At 39.6% G+C, this 24676-nt stretch overlaps 1 protein-coding gene across 5 annotated transcripts in view; it reads right to left on the bottom strand.

Moving 5' to 3' along the window:
- The window catches only part of CNTN5 (contactin 5), a 2626638-nt gene that overhangs the window by 357656 nt on the left and 2244306 nt on the right, over positions 1–24676 (bottom strand). For all 5 annotated transcript variants that reach the window (XM_029602387.1, XM_029602386.1, XM_029602389.1 and 2 more), the window contains one exon: positions 15255–15430. In XM_029602387.1, coding sequence (XP_029458247.1) covers positions 15255–15430 — 176 coding nt within the window. The remainder of the gene's footprint in view (positions 1–15254; positions 15431–24676) is intronic.

The raw sequence follows: 24676 nt of genomic DNA, 5'->3' as shown, positions 1-24676 counted from the left end.
GGCCCACCTAGTAACGCGAGGTGAGGTTTACGTATTGGTGTAGGGGGTTAGGTGCAACTTTGATATTCAACGTGAGACATACGAACAGAACAGTGGTCTCTTGTGAAGATTTGATGACCTACAGAGAGAGAGAACTCACCCAAAGATGAGATTGGTGCAATGTTCTCTCCACCTAGCTTGATGGACTCTCTACCTGGGTAACATCAAGCTAAGTTGATGCCAATTAAGTCTATGTCTTCATTCACTGCTATACATTCTAATTCTCCCATCTTACTTCTTAGACTTCTGGCATTAGCATACAAACATTTCAAAGTTTGTTTTTTGTTTGTATTTTCATTCTGCTTTTTAATTGATAGGGATCAGTTAGAATTTTTTAGCTCAGGTGAGTTTTTAGTTACAGGCACTTGGACTACTTTTCTTATTATTGGAACCTCACTGTCGGGATGCCCTAATTCTAATGCATCATTACTATCCTTTGAAGATACCTCTCTCCAAACCATGTGCTGCTGAACGACTGTCGGCTTTCCCCTTTGTTCTAGTTTAAAAGCTGCTCTATCTCCTTTTTAAAGGTTAGCGCCAGCAGTCTGGTTCCACCCTGGTTAAGGTGGAGCCAATCCCTTCGGAAGAGACTCCCCCTTCCCCAAAAGGTTCCCCAGTTCCTAACAAACTGAATCCCTCTTCCTTGCACCATCGTATCATCCACGCATTGAGATTCCGGAGCTCTGCCTGCCTCTGGTGACCTGCGCGTGGAACAGGGAGCATTTCAGAGAATGCTACCCTGAGGTTCTGGATTTAAGCTTTCTACCTAAGAGCCTAAATTTGGCTTCCAGAACCTCCCTCCCACATTTTCCTATGTCGTTGGTGCCCACATGTACCACGACAGCCGGCTCCTCCCCAGCACTGTCTAAAATCCTATCTAGGTGACACGTGAGGTCCGTCACCTTTGCACCAGGTAGGCATGTTACCAGGCGATCCTCACGCCCACCAGCCACCCAGCTATCTACATTCCTAATAATCGAATCACCAACTATGACGGCTGACTTAACCCTTCCCTCCTGGGCAGTAGGCCTTGGGGAGATATCCTCGGTGCGAAAGGACAATACATCACCTGGAGAGCAGGTTCTTGCTACAGGATCCTTTCCTGCTGCACCTGGTTGATGCTCTCCCATCATGAGACCTTCTTCCTCCAAGGCAGCACCAGGGCTGCCAGTCTGAAGTTGGGACTTGGCTACTATGTCCCTGAAGGTCTCATCTCTATACCTCTCTATCTGCCTCAGCTCCTCCAGGTCTGCCACTGTAGCCTCCAGAGATCGGACTCATCCTCTGAGAGTCAGGAGCTCTTTGCATCGCATGCACTTGTACAACTTCTCACCGGCGGGTAAAAAATCATACATGTGACACTCGATGCAAAAGACTGGGAAGCCCCCCTCTTGCTGCTGGACTGCTGCCTTCATCTCAATTTTGTTCAGTTCCTAGTTATGTTTTAGGTTGCTATAGGAGTAGGAATGAATCTAATTAATGTCCTTTAAATGTATTAGTGAATTCACTATATGTCTGGTAGTGGCCTATAAGGGACTGATCAAACTCTCAATAAAGTTTTTGTTGTTGTTTTTTTTTTTTTTGTGAAAGTGGCACCTGCCTATAAATTAATGGATGAGCTGGGGTGGGAGGGTTAGGAAATACAAACAGTCTAACTTCAGTTAGTCAGCCAGAGTGACTCACTGCTCTCTTGATTAACCTAATCAAACCAAATCACACTACCTCAACACCTTTCCAAGGTGATTAACTGAACTGAACTTTTCAACCTTTTTACTTAGGTATACACTGCTCCTAGCTTATTTCTAATTTCTGGCTACTTTTTTTTTTATTATTTAATACAAACACTCAGTTCTGCTTACTAGCTGCCTTACAGACTTTTAAAAATAAACACACTAACTACTGCTTACTAGCTGCCTTACTGACTGACTATTTAAAAATACAGTCTAACTTGTTTATTCGATGCCTTACTGACTATTAAAAGGACAAACACACTAAATAATATTCCTAAAACTTTGCCCCAATTCTTTTAGAAAAGACAATGTCCCAAGCAAAAACTTACTGATTCCTTTCAGCCACCAGCAAGGTGATCCTCTCCTCTCAGTACTTCCTGTAGTCATTAGAAGATCAGCTTGCCTGTATTATATTACCTATTGACTTCAATGTACTGGGCATGTATTACCAGCAGCAGAACTCAATACACTGATAAATTACTAGGCATCATTTGTTATATTCATTGGCACTGTTAGCTGTGACTCATCAATGGCTCATATCAATTAAATGTCACAAACATATTATGACGAATTATTTTTAATGTGATATGCATGAGATTTTATTTTTCAAACCAAAAGATATCTCACAATAATATTCATGAGATATATTTATACCTTAATAAACTAACTGCAACATATGTGAACTCACCAGAAAAAAGTGGCGGCAAAAGTGGATACTCCTCATAAGAAACAAATGTTTTTGCTTATTTGGGAGGCTTATATTCAGTCTCTGCTGCACCAGGTGCAGAGAATGGTACTTAATGATTTTAAAATTCTCTTTTGATCATTAGATAGCATTTAATAGCTATGGTATAGCTGTTGGCAGTAGGGTGTTTAAACTGAGGTGGGGGGATAGGGAGGGGGAGTAATCTTTCTGCTGTTTTCTTTAGGTTTTTATACTTGGTAAAGCATGGTATAAAATGGAAACATTTTTTAACTTCTTTGAAATAGCCAACACAGGTTAAACAATACCTTCTGTTTTTAGACGCACAGATACTAGTAAGATTCAACTACTGCATTTATGACCGTCATAATAGGCATCATCGTTTTAGCTTTTGCGTATCTCAACTCTGCCTTATATTTAATCATGTGGTCATTTCCGTTCTTGTTTAGAAAGAATTTTCCATTTTTTTCAGCAAGTTTTTTTATGCACTTAAAATTATCTATTAAAATCCTTTGTGTGCCAAAATTTGCACTTATCTTATTTATTCACGCTCCATCAACCTTCATGGTAATCTTGCTTCCATCTGCAAGAAACTAGTTGACCCAATACCGAACAGTGTTTCGGACTGCTGCAAACATTTTCCCAGTCCTTTATCAAGGGTGGATGATTTTTTTTATCTTTTACTCCATTTCAAATAGGGATAACAAATGGCGACCTGGCGTTTTTTGATCAAAAAACACCGTGTTGCCATTTGTTAATAGATAATTTTAAGTGCATAAAAAAACTTTCTGAAAAAAATGGAAAATTCTTTCTAAACAAGAACGGAAATGACCACATGATTAAATATAAGGCAGAGTTGAGATACGCGAAAGCTAAAATGATGATGCCTATTATGACGGTCATAAATGCAGTAGTTGAATCTTACTAGTATCTGTGCGTCTAAAAACAGAAGGTATTGTTTAACCTGTGTTGGCTATTTCAAAGAAGTTACAGTTGTTTCCGATACAGTTAAAAACACAATCATCATTGTTCTCACTCTGTTCGTTGTTGATAAAATGGAAACATACACACTATCCTGTATGGTTTCTTATATTGGAAAATAATAAAAATATTTGAACTAAAACTGCATTTTGCAGAACAGAGACCTGGTCATATTATTCAGTGATGTCTGTATTGTATCCTAAGTATCTTTTCTTTTTGGATTATAGATTTTTTTAAAATTTCATATTTCAAATGATTCCAAGGAAATATACACCTTATATTTTGAGCATGCTGCAAAATCCCTGCTTGGCAACATCTCATCTTCTACTGAGGTTACTTATCAAGTGCTGAATTCTTTTGATGGATATAGCAGAGCAGCAACAGCATTGCTTTCTGACAACCATCAGCAGAGAATAAATATGTTTGTACCGCATCTGGGATGTAACTGACCTTAATTGTTTCCCGGACTGAACATGACAGCTCTAAAAAGAATGAACAGTGCTGTATGGATTAACTGTTTGAATGCTTCACTTTTATAAGGCATGCATTGGACTTGAAATGGAAGAAATTTTAAAATGACATATATGGGTGAGTGTCTCGGGTGACTGTAGTTATTTTGTAGCAGCAATGTAACAAGGGTTAGAATCATCCCTGCCGATTGTGTGGGGTTATAAAAGTCATGCATTCAGAAACACAAAAAAACATAAATACGGTCCTTACTGGGTCAGACCAAGGGTCCATCAAGCCCAATATCCTGTTTCTAACAGTGGCCAATCCAGGTCGCAAGTACCTGGCAGATCCCAAATACTAAATAGATCCCATGCTGTTATTGCACAATGATAAGTAGTGGCTATTTCATAAGTTTACTTGGTCAATAACAGTTTATGGACTTCTCCTCCAGGAATTTGTCCAAACCTTTTTTTCAACCCAGCTACGCTAACTGCCTTAAACATAAAAACATAGAAACCTGATGGCAGAAAAAGACCATATGGCCCAACCTGTCTAGCCATCCATCCAATTAATTTAGCATTATAATTCTCATCATTTCCTTAGAAAACCCCTGTATTTATCCCATGCTTTCTTGAATTCAGATACTGTTTGTCTCCACCACTTCCATTGGGAGGCTGTCCATACATCCACCACTCTCTCTGTAAATAAATATTTCCTAAGTTTACTCGTGAGTCTACCCCCTTTCAACCTCATCTCATGATCCCTCATTCTAGATCCTCCTTTCCATTTAAAAAGGATCACTTCCTGTGCATGGAAACCTTTGATATATTTGAATGTCTCAGTTATCTCTCCCTTATCTCAACTTTGCTCTAGGGTAATGACCTCCTCCAGTAATGAATACAAGTGCTTAATTGTACATTGATTAATAAAAATACTTTTCTTTGATTTGTTTTAATGTGCTACTTATGAACTTCACAGAGTGCCCCCTAGTCTTCATATTTTTTGAAAGAGTAGATAATCAATTTACATTTATCCATTTTATTCCACTCTTGATTTTATAGAGCTCTATCATATCCCCCTTCAGATGTCTCTTCTCCAAGCTGAACAGACCCAACCTCATTAGCTTTCATTGTAGGGGAGCTGTTTCATCCCCTTTATCATTTTGGTTGCCCTTCTTTGTGCCTTTTCCACTGCAGCTATATCATTTTTGAGATGTGGTCACCAGAACTGCTTACAGTACTCTAAGTTCGTCCTCACCATGGAGCAATTCAGAGGCATTATGACAGTCGCTGTTTTATTCTCCATTCCTTTCCTAACAATTCCTAACATTTTGTTTGCTTTTTTGACTACTGCCACACATTGAACTGAGGATTTCAAAGTATTGTCCACTATGACATCCAGGTAACGCCGAGTATGGAAACTATCGTGTAATATAATGTGGGTTATTTTTCTTCATGTGCATCACTTTACATTTGTCCACATTAAATTTCAGATGCCATTTAAATGCCCGGCCTTCCAGTCTTGCAAGATCCTCCTACAATTTTTCACCATCCATTTGTGATTTTACAACCTGGATTAACTTTGTTTCATGTGCAAATCTGATCACTTCAAGCATTGTTCCCTTTTCCAGTTCATTTATAAATATATTAAAAAGCACCTATTCTAGTACAGATCCCTGAGGCACTCAACTATTTACTCTTTTCCACTGCAAAAACTGACCATTTAGTCCTACTCTCTGCTTCCTATCTTTTAACCAGTTTGCAATACATTGCCTCCTATCCTGTGACTTTTTAATTTTCTCAGAAGCCTCTTTGTCAAATGCCTTCTGAAAACACAAATACACCACATCCATCAGCTCACCATTATCCACATGCTTATTAACCCCTTCAAAAAGAATGTATCAGATTGGTGAGGAAAGATTTCTCTTGTGTAAATCCATGCTAGCTCTATCACATTAAATGAGGTTTTTCTATATGTTCTGTGATTTTGTTCTTTAGAATAGTTTCCACAATTTTTCCCTGCACTGAGGTCAGACTCACTAGTCTATAGTTTCACAGATCACCTTTGGAGCTCTTTTTTAAAGATCAAGGTTACATTGACCACCCTCCAAGTCTTCAAGCACAGCAGATGATAGGTTACAAATTACTAGTATCAGATCTGCAATTAGATTTTTGAGTTCTTTTAGAACTCTGGGCTGTATACCATCTGGTCTGGGTGATTTGTTATACTTTAATTTGTCAATCTGTCTTATTATATCTTCCAGCTTCATAATGATTTGTATCAGTTTTTTTTGTCATAGATGTGAGCCCTTAGCAGGCAAACATACTAGGCCCATGTTGACAGTAAGTGGACTCACTCTTACTAGGACTGATTCTAGGACTTCATCTATACCAGCCTGTTCCATGCAGGTTGAGCCCTTGGGTTCCAGGGGCTGGAAGGTCTTAGCCAAAAGTCCTGTAAGGAGATAGTCAGACAAAATCAAATAGTGGGCAGAAGTCAAGGTAGGCAGCAATCAAACAATATTGAGGTCTAGGCTGTGGTCAGGGCAGATAGAGATCATGCAGTGTCGAGATCCTGGCTAAGGTCAGGGCAGGCAGCAGTCCAGAAGAGTGATTAAAGTCAGAGGCAAGAGTCAGAACCTGAAGTCAGGCAGAGATGGACAGATGACACAAAGACAAGGCCCAAGAAATGGCAGAAGCAGCGGAATGGCCACTTATAAGACTTTTGCACAATGGTTAATCTAATATGAACTTTATAGAGTTTTGGAAAAGGCTTCAGACATATAGTTGCACACTGTATCCATTTGCACATGCACTTTTATGAAAAATTCCTTTGTACATGCAACTGCATCAATCAAATCCAATACATTTTAGGGGTGTGCATTCGTTTGCAACGTATCGCGAATCCACAACGTATATAGCCGGATTCGCGATACGTTTTTATAAATTAATATTTATATGAATTTATTTTAAAATTTGTAGATTGTCTTTAGCAATACCCATCATTCTAGGTGAATTACAAAGTTGAGAGATCTGGTGAAGAAAATGGGAGACAATGTTGGTATGGGTACTGGGAATCTGTATGCTCATCTAAATGAAAGAAGGGACCACAGCTGGATTTTCAGTGGTAGTTACTATCCCTAATTTGGATACAAGGAAAACTGCTTAGAAGTAATTAGTAGAGTAGCCATGCAAGGGCCTTGGGGGTCCTTAGTCCCCTCACTTCTAGCTGAAGCCTCCACCCCTAGCAGCAGAATCATTTTCCTAAGTCAGCTCCTTAAAGGTGCATGAATGCACTGAAATTACTACCAGTCCATGATCTCCTGTACCTTTAATGCAGATAAACTGAACAGGGCTGGGGGAGGGAGGGGGGGGTGGAGAGAGTGAGAGAAACACCACTGCCCTTGGACCAGACTTGTAAAAGTTGAGGCCATCAATGTATTTATGTTTATTTTTGATAGGTATTGCCTGTTATTTAACTTATACTCTCCTCTCTATAACCTCCATTGTATATACATGTATATAGTATACCAATATTAATTTTAAGTTCAATCTTATGCATGCTGTATTAATGTTAAATTCTACCATATTTAATTGTCTCATAATTCTTTTAGAAGTTTATGCCTAACCCGCTTAAGTTTTTTTTTTTCTATGTTCACGCTTACTGCATTCTTCTCCCCTCGGCTTCTTTATGCTGATCAACCTGCTTTTTTGAGAATATAGTTCAGATGTAACTTCCTTTCTTTTTCCACGTGTTGTAATGTAAACTGATATGATGTGAAAACGAATCTTGGTATATAAAAACTTTTAAATAAATAAATAAGGTAATTATCCCCCACTCTGCTCAGCCCCTTAAAAGTTAATGAAAGTCTGGACTAGGTGGAAGACTGGAAGCCTATTTACATAATTGCTCTTCAGCAATCTGAGAAATTAACCATTATATAAAGTAACTGCATTAATAACAGAGGGCGAATGAGAAACAGTAGAGACAGGGCAGGAAGAGATAGAGGAGACAGGAGACAGAGTGTTTCCGGACATTAAAAAGATTTTGTAGCCTCTGTCGTGAAGACTCACATAGGATGGGGTAAGTGGTTGAGGTTGGGTGGAGGACTGGCCAACATGTCCATCCATGTTAACCTTGGCCTCTACCCCCTCAAAAAAAAAAAAAAAAAAATCAATTTCGGCTACACACCTGGAAGTAACATAGAACTGCAATATCCAGAAGACAGCTTTACTGCATTTCTTTATGGACTTTATGTAGAAATAAGGGTCAACAAACAAGTTGTGGGCGATATTTTCTTATTGGGCTAACTCAATGTGAGTGTGAGTAGCTTTTAAAAGCTAAGTTCTCTACATTAGGGCAGTAAAGAAAGAGCTCAGTTATACAGGGTGTAAATAGTAGGCATGAAGTTGTCTGTTTATGCTAGGAAGTTGCAAGTTATCTTACAACTGCAGCTGAAAAAAGGCAAGACAAAGGTAAAGTAAGTAAAAGCATACAGTTTTGAGGGGCCTATTTCAGATAATGAGTGAGAAAGCCAATACTTTTATAAGTGAATTTTGAAAGCCATACACGCACCAAAACCAGGAGATATACAAGTATATCCGACCACGCGCTGAGTGGATTTTAAAAGCTGCCAGTATACACGCACATCTCCTGGTACACGCACAAGTAAGAAAGTCCAAAAGGGGGCGGAGTGTGGGAGTGGTATAGGCAGGGCAAGGGCGGAACATGGCCATTCCGGGACTTTAAAATGAAATGTGAGCGTAAGTATTTATGGGTCCCCTGCCGCATAACTTTATTACTGATATGGATGACGTGTAAGTAATAAAACAAAACAAAAACTAGGTTAATCAGCAGGGCTTTAAGGGTTGGGGCTAAGAGAGGGGAAGGGGGGCTAATAACCTAGGGAGGTTTGGAAGTCCTATCCCTTAACTGGGCAAACTGGGAATGAACAGAGAAAACTGGTAATGGTGTTGTCACAGGACCCTTATATAATCCCCCAACATATGCAGTAGAGGCACATTTGCATGCATATAAAAAAAAAGAGGCACATTTGCATGCATATAAAATTCCACCTATTATATACCATGCATGCATATATGTGCGTATGTTGTAAAATGGCCGCATCCTTTGGCGTGAGCTGGCATACGCGCATACATGTGTGCCCGCACGCTGGTATCAAAATTACCTTCTTATTGTCTTTTGTGCTGGTTCCAATGTATTATGGTATTATTATGCAATTTTTATTTGTAGGTTTGTTATTTTAATCAGATTTTATATGTTATGATTTGTCTAATTGAATGATTCATATGTGTTGTTTAACTGAAATTATGAATGTTTTTTAAATCACTGTCATTTTTGGAACAGTGGATGATAAATAATCAATCAACTTATTTTTAAATGTTTTCTGGCATAATACAGAGGCCATACTGTTTTTGTTCTTGATTAATGCCTTTCTATCCCTTTAAAAATAAAATTTCACATGGGGATTGATTTACCCAAATTTTTTGACTTCTGGAGGACAAATAGTGAAAAAAACAAGAATAAAGGGAGGATAATTTTTAAACAACTGTACACAGTGGCATATATACGTGTATTCAGCTGGGCATACATTCTATTTTATAACATGCACATATCATATATGCGCAAATTATAAAATAAAGGGCAGATTTTAACAGCCCTGCGCACGTAAATCCGGCTGGATTTACGCATGCAGGGGGATTATGCGCGCCGAGCCTATTTTGCGTAGGCCCGGCGATGCGCGCAAGCCCCGGGACGCGCATATGTCTCGGGGCTTTGAAAAAGGGGCGGGAACATGGGCGGGGCGCCGGTCCGGGGGTGGGACCGAGGCCTCCAGCACAGCAGCCATGCCGGGGGATTGCACGCCGGCAGCCGGCCCGCTCACGCAAGTTACGCCTGCCACAGGCGTAAATAGCAAAATAAAGTAGGGGGGATTTAGGTAGGGCTGGGGGGCGGGTTAGATAGGGGAAGGGAGGGGAAGGTGGGGGGGGAGCGGAAGGAAAGTTTCCTCCGAGGCCGCTCCAATTTCAGAGCGGCCTTGGAGGGTACAGGGAAAGCCATCGGGGCTCCCCTAGGGCTCGGCGCGCGCAAGGTGCACAACTGTGCATCCCCTTGCGCACACCGACCCCGGATTTTATAACGTGTGCGTGGCTGCGTGCGCATGTTATAAAATCGGGCATAGATTTGTGCGTGCCGGGCTGCGCGCACAAATCTATACCCGCGCATAGCTATTAAAATCCAGCCCACAGTGTATGTTTACCATCACAATGTATTTCAATGCATTGAAGATGTTTAAAAAATATACACAAAACTATTTTACATGTAAAAATAAAGTATGACTTACTCGCCTAAGTCAGGATTTACATGCATAAACCAGCATATTTTAAAAATATACGCACATGAGTGAAATTACCAGTTTAACCAATTAATCCTCCAGTTTTCCCAGTCCTTCTCCAAGACATCAAAACCTGCCTGTTTCCTCAGCCTGAACTCCCACCAGTCAGTACTACAAAATAAACCTGTTTAATATCTCTTTTGCCAGATATTTTAACAGGTGTAAAAATAAGGATTGCACAGGGGAAAAATGTAGATTTTTTTTTTTTAAATTTCATTATTGGGGTGTTTTTTTTTCACAAATTTTGTTTCATTTAATATTTATTTTGTTTTCTTTAGTTTACAAAATGAAATAAACATTACAAAAAAAACCCACCCCCAAAAAACATTTTAAAAAAGGAAACGGAGCCTCCAGCGGCCACCCATCCCCCACCACCCATCTCTCCCACCCAGAAAAATGCCCGGGCCAGGATCCTCCCTAGACCCAGCCTGTAACTTGGCCTAGGCCGAGGCCCAGACATTGGGATGTGGCCTCCGGGCTGGACCAGGACATCAGATCAGTTAAACTTCCTGGTCCTGATAACATTTTTGAAGCCAGGGCCTTTACTTGGGTCAGTTCTCTTCTACCTTTTACATAGTTTTTTAAATGTTCTGCTCCCTTAATATTATTTGTTTGGTGCTTACATTCTGCCTAAATTCTCTCTCATAGTCAATGTCTCCATTTTATATATAAGTAGTCCATCAATCCACAAATCTTTGAGATAAAAATAATTTAAAATCACAGAACACACAACCGAAAGAAAACACCTATTGTGCAAGGATTCAATTCAGCAACTCTAACTGACCTGGCATTTGAATCATTTTACAACTCTGGATCACAAATATCTCCTTGGCCCACCAACCCATCATTCACATTTGAAGAAACCTCTTCAAACTATCCTGCTCTAGAAACTTCAGGCAAACTGAATGGAGGTTGTCCAGTCATGGCTGGACTCACTGATGTTGACGCACCACCAGAAGAACGTTAACATTAAAGATTGTACAGACCATCACTATGCTGCAGAGTCTTCTCTAGAGATATACAGCTACTTGCTAAGGATGCAGAACAAAATAGTCTCACAAGGGTACACAGGAGGGAGCATAAAAATCTTATCTGAGAATGAAAAAAAAAAGTGAGGGCCCCAAAGGTTAGGTGAACATAAATAGGGATAGGAATTGAAAGTGATTTGTCTCTGGATTGTCCCTCTTCTCAGTCACAGCTCCTGAAACTTTTCCCAAAATCCCTGGCTACAGAGCTGATTGTCCAGAACCATGAGACCTAGAGGCCAAATGTGAACCTGAAAGAAAAGAGGAAGTTAGCAACGGTAACATGGAATAGACTTAGTTTTTGGGTACTTGCCAGGTTCTTATGGCCTGGATTGGCCATGCTGGGCTTGATGGACCCTTGGTCTGACCCAGTATGGCATGTTCTTATGTTCTTAGAAAACAAGCTGTGACTACAGCTTGATATATGTCTGTCCTGACCCCAAGTGGTCAGAAAAGGATATTTCTCATCATCCAAAATCCTTTTTCCTGACACTGAGACATATTACCTTCGAGGAGACCAATCTAGATGACCAATAGCATGATGCATATTGAATGCCAATTATTTGCTGATAATTTGCAGGAAAGAAATTTTTGCTACCAATTTTCCTTCATGTCCTTGAAATGTTTATCACATATTTCCTTCGAGGCTGTCAAATGTATCCCACAAACATGATGTGGATGCAAAAGTAGTCTCTTGAATTTCATGAACAGAGCATATCTCAATTACATGTTGAGGCTGCTGATTCTCTTGAGTAGTAAAAAAATGTATGCTATGTAACAATTCAGCTTGTTGTTCTTCATAGGCCTATGATATGAAATTCAGAGAGGGTAGACTCAGGAGTAGTTAACATAAGTAAATATTTCTTTACAGAAAGGATGATGGATGCATGGATCAACCTCTCTGAGGAGCTGGTGGAGGTCAAAAGAATAACAGAATTTAAGAAAGGATGGCGTAAGCACAGAGGAGCTCAGATGTAAGAATATGAGTATAAAGTCTGAAATTATGTAGGTTCTTTCAGATGGACTATATGTGTCTTGTGACCCTTATCTGCTGTCATTTCCAATGCTTTTTGCTTTCTATTTTTAATTGTATTTTTTTTATTCTAGTTTAGTATGCCTTCTTTAGCTCCATCAGTTACAATGTACCCCTTCTAATCTGAAATGCTTACCTGCAGGAGTCCTGAAAGGTGATGAAGGTCGTGGGAGAATATGGAGGATATCTTTCTTAGATCTTCCAATTTTTCCAGAGAATTTTAGCCCTGGAAATACATACCTGCATAGTAAAATGGCACAGAAACCGTTACATTATACTTGATTATGGCAAGTTTAGACATGTATTGTGTGTTTTACATTGCTCGTCTTTCCTACTGCATTCCTTAAGTAGAGCATGATATCTCTGATGCCCACTTAGTACCATGTTATATAAAATCATTCCTTCTGACCTTGAAGCTTTTGTATATTAGCCTCAGTATGAGTCTTACAAATGATTGTAAAGGTAGAGCTATATATTGTTCTTATAAGGTTTGTTTCTTACCAGGATAAGAGTTAGATCCTGCTTCCAGTCCCCAGACAATCACTTCAGTAATGGTAAGGTAAGTGACAATGTCCTCCAGAAGGTGAGTTATGCCAGGAGGACTGAAGCTCCTTCAAAGACTCTGGCATGGTGCCTCATCCTAGTTCATTTATGAATCATTAGGGGGCTTATATTTCTCCACTCGTGCTTGAGTTCTTCCACCTTCCTGTGTGACACTCCAATCAATTGATAGCAGTCAGATTTATTGCTTTTTGACATTATCTAGATTTCTTCCCTAGATTGCAGTGAGCAATGTGAGACTACCTCATTGACCAAAACTTCTACATCCCTGAGAATAAAGTTGGCCTTGTGTGAATAAGTGTACTTTTGTACTTGTCCTGTCAATTTCCAGTAACTGTTGTGTCCTCTGTATCCCTCTGAGAGGTGAGTGTGGGCTTGGCTGCTGTAAAATTTGAGCTATTCTTGAAGGGCTGAAATCATTGGAAAGTACTTTCTCCCCAGAAGTGAGATCTAGATTTTCATGAACTCTGTTTCTTGATGCATTCATTTTGCAGCAGTTACAGGTGTGGGTATGTGCAGTTAGTTGACCTTTGATTGATCTTTTGCTAAATCAATGAAGATGTTAGTTCTTTGATATCCTCCAAATAATTTGCTAACCAAGCCTGTACTGAAGATGGTTTTGTGCATGCTGCATGCTACTTAACGCCCCTTTGTAATACTGTAATTTATTGGTCTTTGAAAAATTCCTAAATAGTATCCATGAAATTGGGCTTAATTGTTAAATAAGAGTGTTCCTGTTCTAGCAGCTTTGATTTTCTCTACTTAGATTTCTATTTATTTATGAATATACAGATATCATAGACTTAGTTTCAACCCTGGTAGGTGCTTGTCGATTTTATAGTAGTGACTTGAGAATTCTATATTTTACTCATTTATTCCTCTAATTATATTTCATTGAACAAAAATAACAGTAATCGCAAAAATAAAAAATGGACAAATCATCAAAAATAAGAAAAAAAGTTCAACAAAGACATTTGAAAACCTATCTCTGTGTCTTCCAACAACATCATAAGTGGGTCTTACAACCAACTGAGATGTTTCCTATGATTATTGGAAAAAAATGTGGGTCATTTCACAAGGAAATTTTGGTATGTACAGCAGCCAACAAATAGGTATGAATTTCCCTTGATACAAATCTTCAGTAATTAAAACTCTGTAATATATGCCATCTCCTTTTTCTTTAAAGATGGGGCACGATAAGTTTTGATGTTCATGTCACCTTTTTTTTTTGTTTGTGATTTATTATCTATTGTATTGGATTGCTTTGTTCACTTTTCAACCAGGATTGAAAGCACTACTGCAGTGATTCAATCTATCAACCTGTCCATCTGCCTGGAAGCAAACATATTTCAGAGAAAATTCACCAGTTGAATACAAATTTGGAGGGAAGGCCTTGTACCTACCCTATTGAAAAGGACCATAATCTGTTAAGGGTGAGGACATTTTGAATCCAATTTTAAAAGTGTTATAAAATCAATGCATAAGCTGGTTTTCACTTCTTCCCTTGTTTATACATATGTAGAATTTCATGTAATTTTAATGCATTATATCCTTTGCTGGGAGATAACAAAGATTTAAGTTTCTGCTGAACTTTTCTTTCATTTTTGATGCTTTTTTAAATCAGGCAGTGTGGTGACTGAAGTGTAGGCAAATAATTCTGTCTTCTTCTTAGTTTGATCTGACATCATAGCATAAGCCTGACCACTGAATTTTCTCTGCCCACTTCCAGATAGTGACATCAGGGGAGCAACACTGTATATCAAGAAAGACATAGTGGCGGCCATGCATTTTATATGGAAGCTTCTAATGTATTGCACAGATATGACTGGAGGTCAGTCTAAATCCCATATAAAAGCAGCTTGTGGAACTTTTATGAGATACATATAACTTCTGAGTTGCATTTTTGAAACATAGGATATGATTATTTTTATTTGGCCAAGTCATCAAAAGCTATTTGCGAGAAATGTTCCTTCTGAATTTGACAAACTTGAGCTTGAGGAGAATACTAGTCATTTAATGAAAATAAAATACTGCATCAATTGATGTATCATTATTGCTGTAGTCTGTTTTAGTAGATCACTCCAATAAACACACCATGTTAAAAAAAAAACAATAGTTCACACAAACACACACACACATACACACAACAATCCACACATACTAGGTTGAGGCCAGCATAAGTCTCCACCTTCCACTCCAGCTGCAATGGAGAAAATGAAGTAAGCTCATAAATGTTCCTGGTCAGTGACCTGGAAGAAAATTACCACCATAGACACAATACATATACAAACGCACAGAAAGAAACTTGTACACTTACTGCCCGGATGCTTTCAAAATGTCCACCTTCTTTCTCAAAGTCAATAGGCTGGCCATTCAAAGTCCAATAAAAAGTCACATCGAGGATGGCATCGTGGATTGCTTTGCAGCTCAGAACAATGCTCTCACCAACAGTTAACTCTGTCCTCTTTGGAGTGAGTTCTATCCTTGTTGGTTCTTGAAAATGGAGAGATATGAATCATTAAAAATTCATTTTCTCTGTATGGATATTTCAGAATGTGAACCTGTTATCTATGATTGTGCATTGTTTAAATTAAAAAAAAATTCAGGTAGTTTAATGTCAGTTGAACATTTTTTTTTTATAATATACATTACTATTGAATAAAGAAAGTTTGTATGGGGTAGGGGGTTAAAGTTATGTTAGTTAGCATATGGGAATTTACATGTTCATCTACTCAAAGTGGAAGAATCTCGAATGGGCAAACTGGATGGGCCAATCTGGTCTTTGTCACCACTCATTGCCTATGGTACTATAATAATGATTTTTTCCTTCATTATTCATCCAGAAACTTCAGAAAGCAGCTAGTTTGGGTTGCATGGCCTGTACCATGCTTGGGTGTTCAGGAGACTTCTCTCTCAATTACATATATTGTCTAGACCTGACTATCTTTCTATAGTCCCAGCACTTTCAGGTTATAAACAGTAATTAAACTGAAGAAATAACTGGTTATTATTTCTGACATTGATCTGGCAATTACTCAACTCAGACATCAACTTAGATCCTCCAGAATTCACTAAAGTTATCCACAAATAGTATTTGTGAACATTTAAAACACACTAGGCCTGATGTACTAAGCTTTTTCCCAGAAACAAAACTAGTGAAACAGCTTAATTTATCTGGTCATTTGCAGGCAGTTTTCAGAAGGGATATAGGAATTTAACCATGGACTTAAGAACCTAAAGGTAAATATTCAGAAAAATGGCAAGTGGACAAGTTATCCATCTAAAGGTAGTCAGATAACTTTTCCCAGATAGTCAGTGGAACAAGCCTCCCCCTGAAACTACTCACCTAAAGTTATCCAGGTATATGTGCCCAGATAACTTTAAACCTATGTTTGAATACTGCTTCTACGACTATAAAAAAAATGGTATCTCTGGGCATGTATTCAATTGGTTTAAACCTTTTCTATATAATCGTTGTTTTCAAGTAAAATGTGTTCTGAGACGTCAGCTTGGTTCCTCAGGGTTTGGTACTTTTATTCAGTATTTATCTCTGTCCTGTCTGTAGCCTACTCACTAATCTTGGAGTGGGCTACAGAATATATGGAGATAATATACAGTTTTTTGTCCCCATCTGAATTACTTGGAAAGATGCTTTAAATCATGTTGGAAACTGTTTAAAATCAATTCAGGAATGAATGTATGCTAACAAATTAGCATTAAATATCAGTAAGACAAATCTAATCATTCTCAGTGCCAATTCGTCCACAGAATTCCCAACCTCCTTCACTTTTCAGGATCATACATTAAACATTGCTTCATCAGTTTGAAACCTGGGAGTGCAACTTGAATCCGATCTATCACTAAAGGAACAAATCAAAAGCATAGCTACAAGCGTATTTTACAGACTTAGGGCCAGATTCATTAATGCTTTTCTCCCATTTTGTATCTATGGGAAAAAACCGTTAGTGAATCAGGTACTTGGGTTCTTGCGAACTTTGAAAACACTTTTGATCAAGAGCAAATTTAGAACCGTGATTCAGTCCCTGGCTTTATCAAAACTTAATTTTTGTAACACTCTTTACATAGATCTCCTAGCATATACTGTATGTTCAAATGTTTACAATCCGTTCTTGACACAGCAGCAAAACTTATCACAGGCGCAAAACGTTCTGATCACAAAAGAGAAGGTTGCTAGAGGTTCCATCTCATAAACAGGCATGGCTTCATGAATCAGGGGAGAGAACCTTCTCCATTGCTGCTCCACCATTCTGGAATTCCTTTCCCGTAGAGCTTAGGCTAGAGACAAATACTAAGAACTTTAGAGCACGACAAGACTTATCTCCGTTTTCTTGACCTTGGTGTTCTCAATGAAAATTTCTTGAGCTGGTTAATGAACAGTCTTAATGCATGTTTCTTTTATTTGTGTTGTACTTTTCTATGTGTTTTAATTATGTATGATTTAATGTAAGTTACCTAGAGTCTTGCACATTTGGCAATTAAAACATTTTTAATAAACTAAATTGTAAATAGTAACTCTGCTTTTATATACATTACACTGGCTCCCCATAAAATGCAACCCTGGTACATCGAGCACTCAGTCATGAGACTCCTTTATGTGCCAGTACAATGCTCAAATACACAAGCCTCAAAGAGCACTTAGATCAGCAGGTCATAATTTATTAGATATTCCAGCATGCCAAGTTCACCTGGATGAAACTAGGGACAGAACATTTTATGTAGCAGGACCAACTCTATGGAATGGCCCACCAGACCAAATCTGCAATATCTCATGCTATGGCACTTTTAGGACAGCTAAAAGTGTTTTATTTCTAACAAGCATTTGCTACACTGACAACTTCATTATATCCTTATGCTGCTATAGAACGTGAGAAATTCTTATGTTATCATTTTTATGATGTTTTAATTGTATTTTCTTAATTTTATTGCATTTCTTTTTAATTTTATTGTACATATCATGTTATATTACTAGGGATGTGCAGGGAAAAAATTTCATTTTCGTCTTTCAGTTCATTTTCTGGAAGTTTTATCCCCATGAATTTCAGTTCATGGAATGTTTGATTTGTTTCATTCATGTGAAAAAAAATCAAACATTAAAAAATCCCCATCAAAATGGCCAAAAAAACAAAAACAGGGCCTCCTAAGGCCTCCCACCTACCCAGAAAATTACCAGGGCCAGGATTCCCCCAGCCCCCACCTACCTGGTCTAGTGAGGATCCATTGGCAAGTCTTGCATAGGCTAAGGCTGCAGTAGGTCATTGTGACCTTAGCCTCATCCTACTCAAGGCAGATGCCTCAGCCTCAGCTTAGGCTAGAGCCCTGACCAAGGCCTGACATTGTGGCCTGGCCCAGAGCCCGGATCTTGAAGCCAGGGCCTCAATCTGACCCAGGTCCAATGCTGGGGCATGACCTGGAGGCTGGGTCCCAATGCCTAGGCCTTGGCCCCAGCCTGGTCTCTGGCCCAATGCCCAGAGGCTAAGTTATGATGCTGAGGCCTCGGCCCAGACCCAGGCCCAATGACAGTACCTGGCCCAGAGGATGGGTACTGATGCCTGGTCCTTGACCTAGGCCAGAGCCGGACCCAGGCCCAACACTTTGGCCTAGCCTAGAGTTCAGGTCCTGACCCTGGAACCTCAACCCGGAACCATGCTCAGCATAGGGGCTTTTTCTAGAAGCCAGGTCCTGATGCCTGGGCCCAGCCTCCAGAACAGGCCCTGGCATTCACCCCAGAGGATGGAGCCATTTTGATGTATGGTATTGTCACACATTGCCATATATCAAAATGCACTGGATTTAATTAACTCCGATGCAACTCTAGCGGATGATGTCGGCTGAAGAAGAAAAGAAGATGTCTTACCCGCTTCGAGGCCTGAGCCTGATCCTAGGTTGAGGCCCAGGCATCGGGACCCTGAATCCAGTCCAGGTCCCGGTGTCAGGCCTGAGTCCAGGCTTAGGATAATTTGGTTGCCCAAGGAGGCGTCCCATCTCCTCTTCTTACTAAATCAAATATGTATGTGGTTTTCTGGCTGCCTCCACATACACCTTCTTGCTCTTCCCTCCTTCTGCCCTCTCCATAAACCTGATGTGACCCACCTCCACACACTCCACCTGACACCACTCAAAATGCCAGGGCTACTGGGCTCACATTTGATGCTGTCAGAAGCGGTGTGATTGTATTGAGCTCCCAGTGGTCTTGAACCTTTTCTAGGTACTGGGTGGGGTTGGAAGGTTTGTTTGCATCAGCGATGTGGGTGAGGGGGAATATGTGCATGAGGAGAGGGCCTGGAGGTCACACATATTTCTTGAATTTGTGGAAGGGAATAGAAGATGGCAAAGAGTGACTTCAGGTCTGCAACTATTTCACATCTTTTAGGGACTGGGGAAGTGGAAGGGGAGTCAGGCACAATACTTGACAATACTTTTAGTCATTTAGTGCCTTATTTTGTAAGGGTATCGCACGTGGTAAGGGATGTTTTGCACGTGAAATGTCCCTTTTCGCGTGTGATACCAAAATGGGGGCGGAGTCGGCCCCGGAAGAGGAGGAGTCGGGGCGTCACTGGGGCCAACTCCACGAAGCCACCGTGGATGACGAAAAGGTAAGGCCCTTTTCGCGTCCACTTTCGCTCCCAATAGCTACACCTCCTATGGTGGCACTATTGGGTGCGAAACCGGCAGCGATCGCACCGTGATGGTGCGATCGCTGCCGGCTAGCGCAGGCCCGCCCCCCGATTCGGCCCCCTGCCCCTCATCTTCTAAAGTATCGTAGGCCTGCGATACTTTAGAAAATGAGGCCCTTAGTGGGGTGTACTGTGGGGAATGGCTCCCAAAAGGATTTTTTTTCCACAGGACTTAACTTTATTTTGAATACAGCCACTAAAAGTAAAAGTTTTCTGGGGATGTGTACCTGAATTATTTTAGGATTGCTCTGAGGTATCTCTAAAGTTATCCTGCTAACTTAGAGGGTTATTTTTCAAAGCATTATCACGAGCATTAGGGCCTTATCGCAAATTAAGGGGAGGGGAGGGGAGGAGTCGGGGCGGGGAGGGGAGGAGTTGGCCGCGGCACCGCAGCCGGCGATAATGTGAGGAACATTATCGCAGGCAGTAGCACAGCGAATAGCTACACCTTTTACAGTGCCGCTATTCGCTGTAAAAGGCTGCAGCCGGCCCCACCGCGGCTTGCGAAATCACACCACCACAGGGCGAATTGCTGCAGCCTTTTGCAGGCCCGCCCCCATTCACCACGTCCCCTTTTTCATGGGATTCATCATTCTCCTTAGCCTGATAATACTGCATATTGGCTAAGTCAGTTAGATAACACTGTCTGCTCAGGAACACCCATGGACTGCCCCTGACTTCACAAGAACACTTCAATCAACTTCTGTTGTTTCCTGAATAGTAGATCTTCTATAGGAGTAGCCACAGTTTCTAATATTCCTGTTAATTTATCCAGCTTTTTAGAAAATTCAAATATTTATTTATTTATTTATTTGTAGTGTTTTATATACCGTTATTCGGTAGAGCCATCATAACGGTTTACAAAATATGCAATTATCATACAAAATATGCAATTAGCATACAATCAAATGGAGTTAACATGGTAGTTGGGAACAGTAGAGTATTGTGAACAGTAAACATTTTTTCTTAGTAGTTGAATAACAGAATAGTGAGGAGAACATTTTCAATGAACTTAATGAATCAAGTGAGAGAGCAGGGAGGGGTGAAAATGGAGGGTACATCAGGAGAGCATGAAGAGGAGGATTATGCTTGTGAGTTCTGTTGAGGGCTGGGATGATCAGGTGTCAGATAGTTAGAATAGAGTTTGCGGAATAAAAATGTTTTTATGTCTTTTTTAAATGTTTTCAGGATGTGCTGGGTCCTCAGTTCTTTGGGTAGGGTGTTCCAAATTTTGGGGGAGGCAATGGAAAATGCTCTTTCTCGTGTAGTTGAAAGATGAGCATCTCTTAAGGTGGGGATGTTTAAGAATCCTGCGTTGTTAGAGCGTAGGTTTCTTTGTGGGTTTTGGGGGGTTATGTTTAAGCCTTTTAGTCCATGAAGATCATCATTTAGGATTTTATGAATGATGGTCATTGATTTGTAGGTAATTCGTGCAGAAATAGGTAGCCAGTGAAGAGAGGATAAAATGGGTGTTATGTGTTCGTTTCTTTTTTTTCTGGTAAGGATTCTGGCAGCTGAATTCTGCAGTATTTGGAGTGGTTTGAGGGATGATGAAGGGATTCCAATAAGTAATGAGTTGCAGTAATCGAAGGTGGAGAAAATAAGCAGCTGCAGGACGGTTCTGAAGTCAGAAGGGTTGAGAAATGGCTTTATATGTCTTAGGGTTAGTAGCTTGTGGTATCCTTCTTTCGTTTTATTTAATATGTGGGATTTGAAAGAGAGATCAGCATCAATGGTAACTCCAAGGTTTCTGGTATGGGTGGTAGGGATTATCGTTATCATTTGTTTATCTAGTATTGTCAGGGGTGTATAAATGTAATGGACAGAAAATCTTTACTGGTAGAATTTATTTCAGTTCAAGACCTAAATAATGCAATGCGTAATTTCTTTAGAAAGTTTCCTGTTATGTTTTATGGTCAAGCAGTAAGGATATATCCTGATTTAGCTCAGGTGACACAAATCAGGAGAAGGGAATTTCTTTCTTTAAGGCAAGATGCTATCACTTTAGGTTTTTCCTTCGCATTACGCTATCCATGTAAATGTGTTCTTAAGAGAGGTGATGACTGTTTTATATTCTTTCAATTAGAACAGCTTCACCAATTTATGGATGCCCGAAGGCCAACCACTTCTGCCCTGGTTACTTAAGTGAAGTCTAATGTATGTTTAGTTCCGGTAGATCTCTATGTTAGTGCCCGGAATGTCATTTGAATTTCCTGAATAATCCTCCCATTTAGTTTTCCATTGCCTACCCCTCTTCTTATTCCTCTTAGTTTATTCTTGATATACAGATTGGATAAAAGTAGATTAATTTTCTCTTTTGTCTCGTTTTTGATATACAGTTTGGATAAATGTATAAAAATTTTCTTTGTTAAATTATTTGTATTGATTTACATACCCATATTATTCAACTGTTATAATAATCCTATTTTTTATCTTCTTTGTAAATTATATGATAATGATAAATAAAGAACAAGAACACTTTTTAGCTAGCTAAATAATTATCCGGCTAAATCCCAGCATTTGTTTTGCTAAGTGCCGAACTTAGCTGTTCAGACATATTGAATAGAGACCCTCTAGATCCCTGGGTTTGGAATTTTCCTAGAGCATGGATGGCTATATAGCTGTGTATTTCCCTAATGTTGCTATACTTAGTTGTTGTTAAAGTAAGCATTTCCAAGTTCGTGTGTGGGTCCAGCAAGAATTATACATGTGTAATTTCTCCCCTGGGATCACAGCCACACAAATAGCAGGAGAAAAGTGCATAAGTACTTTTATATCCGTGTACCTTTCTTTACCCAGGTAATTTCTCTTTCAGCACAGGCTAAAGGTATGAAGGTAGGAAAGTATTGGTGCACTTTACCACAATGCAGCATATTGAAATGTGATCCTAAGTTGCTGGAGACCTTGCCATTCATCAAAATAAAGTTTATTCAGCTGCATTCCAACACATTTCATGTGCTATTTACAGGATATATGTTATTTTTCTTTTTAATTTCTTTCTTTTTTTTTTTTTTATCATACTTTGATCCCCATGTGTGTCATGCTCTGCATTTATGTGAAGTTACATTTTACAACTTCCAGATGGTGTTCTTGAAGCTGAAAAAACACATTATTTGTATGACTGAACTGCTATAATTAAAGCCTCCTATAGTGCTTACAGTTAGAAAAGGCATGAAAATGTTCCAAAAAATAAATAATTCCCCCTCCCCCAATACACACACACTCAAAGTTCTCAAAACCCACAAGAAAATAAAAATACAACAAAAATTGGATTCATCAATTGTTTGGGAAGTAAGCATCATGAAATGGAATGGTCAGAATATCAAGCTTAGTAAAATCAAATGCATTGATAACTTGGATCATGATATTTAAGCACCGGTTATCAGCACATTTTCAACAAAATGACACAGAACCATAAACCCCACAGTACTAGAAAGTTGGAATTAGCTGGATTTAGAAATCTGGACTGAGCAAAATATATCAGTCAGCTTAAAGAAAACATCTCTTGCCTTTAAACTAGAAATTGATGACATTTTAACTGAGTAATATATTAATCAGCAGAATGAATACAGGGGCCTATGCACTAACGTTTAGCATTCATGCTAAGGAGGTTTAGCATTCACTTGGAATAATGTACTATGATTTAGTGCTCTGATGTGCTCACTAAACCAGTTTCTGAAGACATTAATGCATACTCACATGTCACTGATGGAATGTCAGTTGCAAATTAGGTTTTAGTGGGCATGCAGGAAATGGGGTATGTTCTCCTCCATTTGCCACTTAGAATGCACTTGCCATGGCCTAAAATGTAACACTTGCCTTGGAGCAGGTGTTAACTTTTTAGTGTGCATGATATTTCAAATACTGAGCTAAGATGATACACTGTGGGTTTCAAGATTTAGGAAGATGTGGCTGCTAGAGCAGGATGAGCCAGGGGAAGAGTAGAATGGAGGAGATGGAGAGAGACGGAAAGAGAATGAAAGAGGAAAAAGGAAGGAGAGAGAGAAACTAAGATGATAAGAAGGTAGAAGGAGCAGAGAGAGAGAAGTGGAGGTGGTAGGGGGGGGGGGGGGGAGGACACAGAGGAGACAGAATAGGAGGCCTGAGAGGCACTGGGGCTGAAGGAGGACTACAGTAGCAGAGAAAAGCAAAGGGGCAACCAAAGCCATGCATATTTTATACTTTTTGAAGTAATGTATTGCATTATTTGGGTTGCTGTTGTCTCTGTGTACTTTGTATGTTTGCTTTTAATTCTAATTTTATTTTTTTATTTCAGAACACTTAAGTTAATCCTTGCTGAGTGTTTTATATCCAGCTGAATCCTTTAAATGGATCTATGGTTAATAAATTGAATTGATAAATAAACATATACATCTTTTCTCCTATGTCCTTTTACATTTTCTGATATCAGTGTTTAATGGGTTTTGTTGCCCTGGGAGTTGGGGGGTGTGTGTGTGACTCGGAGGCTATTGATATTTGATGATTTTCTTTTCAAAATACACTTTTCTGCTGCCAGGAACTGTCTTAAGGAGTACTTTCTCCCAAAAACCACTCTGTAGTTTCTCAGGATCAGCTCCAGAATGTAGTCTTTCATCTTGAGTAAAACAAAATAGCCATAGTGCCTGGTCTAGCTCCTGCCTCCTGTTCCTGCACCAGCTCCTCTGCACTCTCCTCCTCCTTCTCCTCCTCATGTCTTCAGCCTAACTGATAGACCTAGGAGGCATGTGCGTTTTTAGGAGTCCTTGCTTCTCTGATGTCTTTTCCTTTGCCCTCCTTCCATCCTTTCCTCCCCTGCTGTGCTGTCATGTTCTCCTCCGGGTAATGTCTTGTCCAATGGGTTTGAGATGGGCTGTGTGTGTTCCCTCCTGATCTGGCTGTTCTGCTCCTAAGCCTCTCCCTCTCTAATTCTCTCTGTACTGTAGCAGGCCTCTTTCCTGTAGCCTTCTTTCTTCTGGCACTAACACTACTCTCTCTCTCTCTCTCTTCTTCATGCTACACTTATCCATTTTCATCCTCATTTATGTTTATCTTTCCACTATATAGT

Source organism: Rhinatrema bivittatum, chromosome 5 (genome assembly GCF_901001135.1).
Source record: "Rhinatrema bivittatum chromosome 5, aRhiBiv1.1, whole genome shotgun sequence".
NCBI lineage: Eukaryota > Metazoa > Chordata > Amphibia > Gymnophiona > Rhinatrematidae > Rhinatrema > Rhinatrema bivittatum.
The sequence above is the reverse complement of the archived record's forward strand: the minus strand, read 5'-3'. Positions and strand labels throughout refer to the sequence as shown.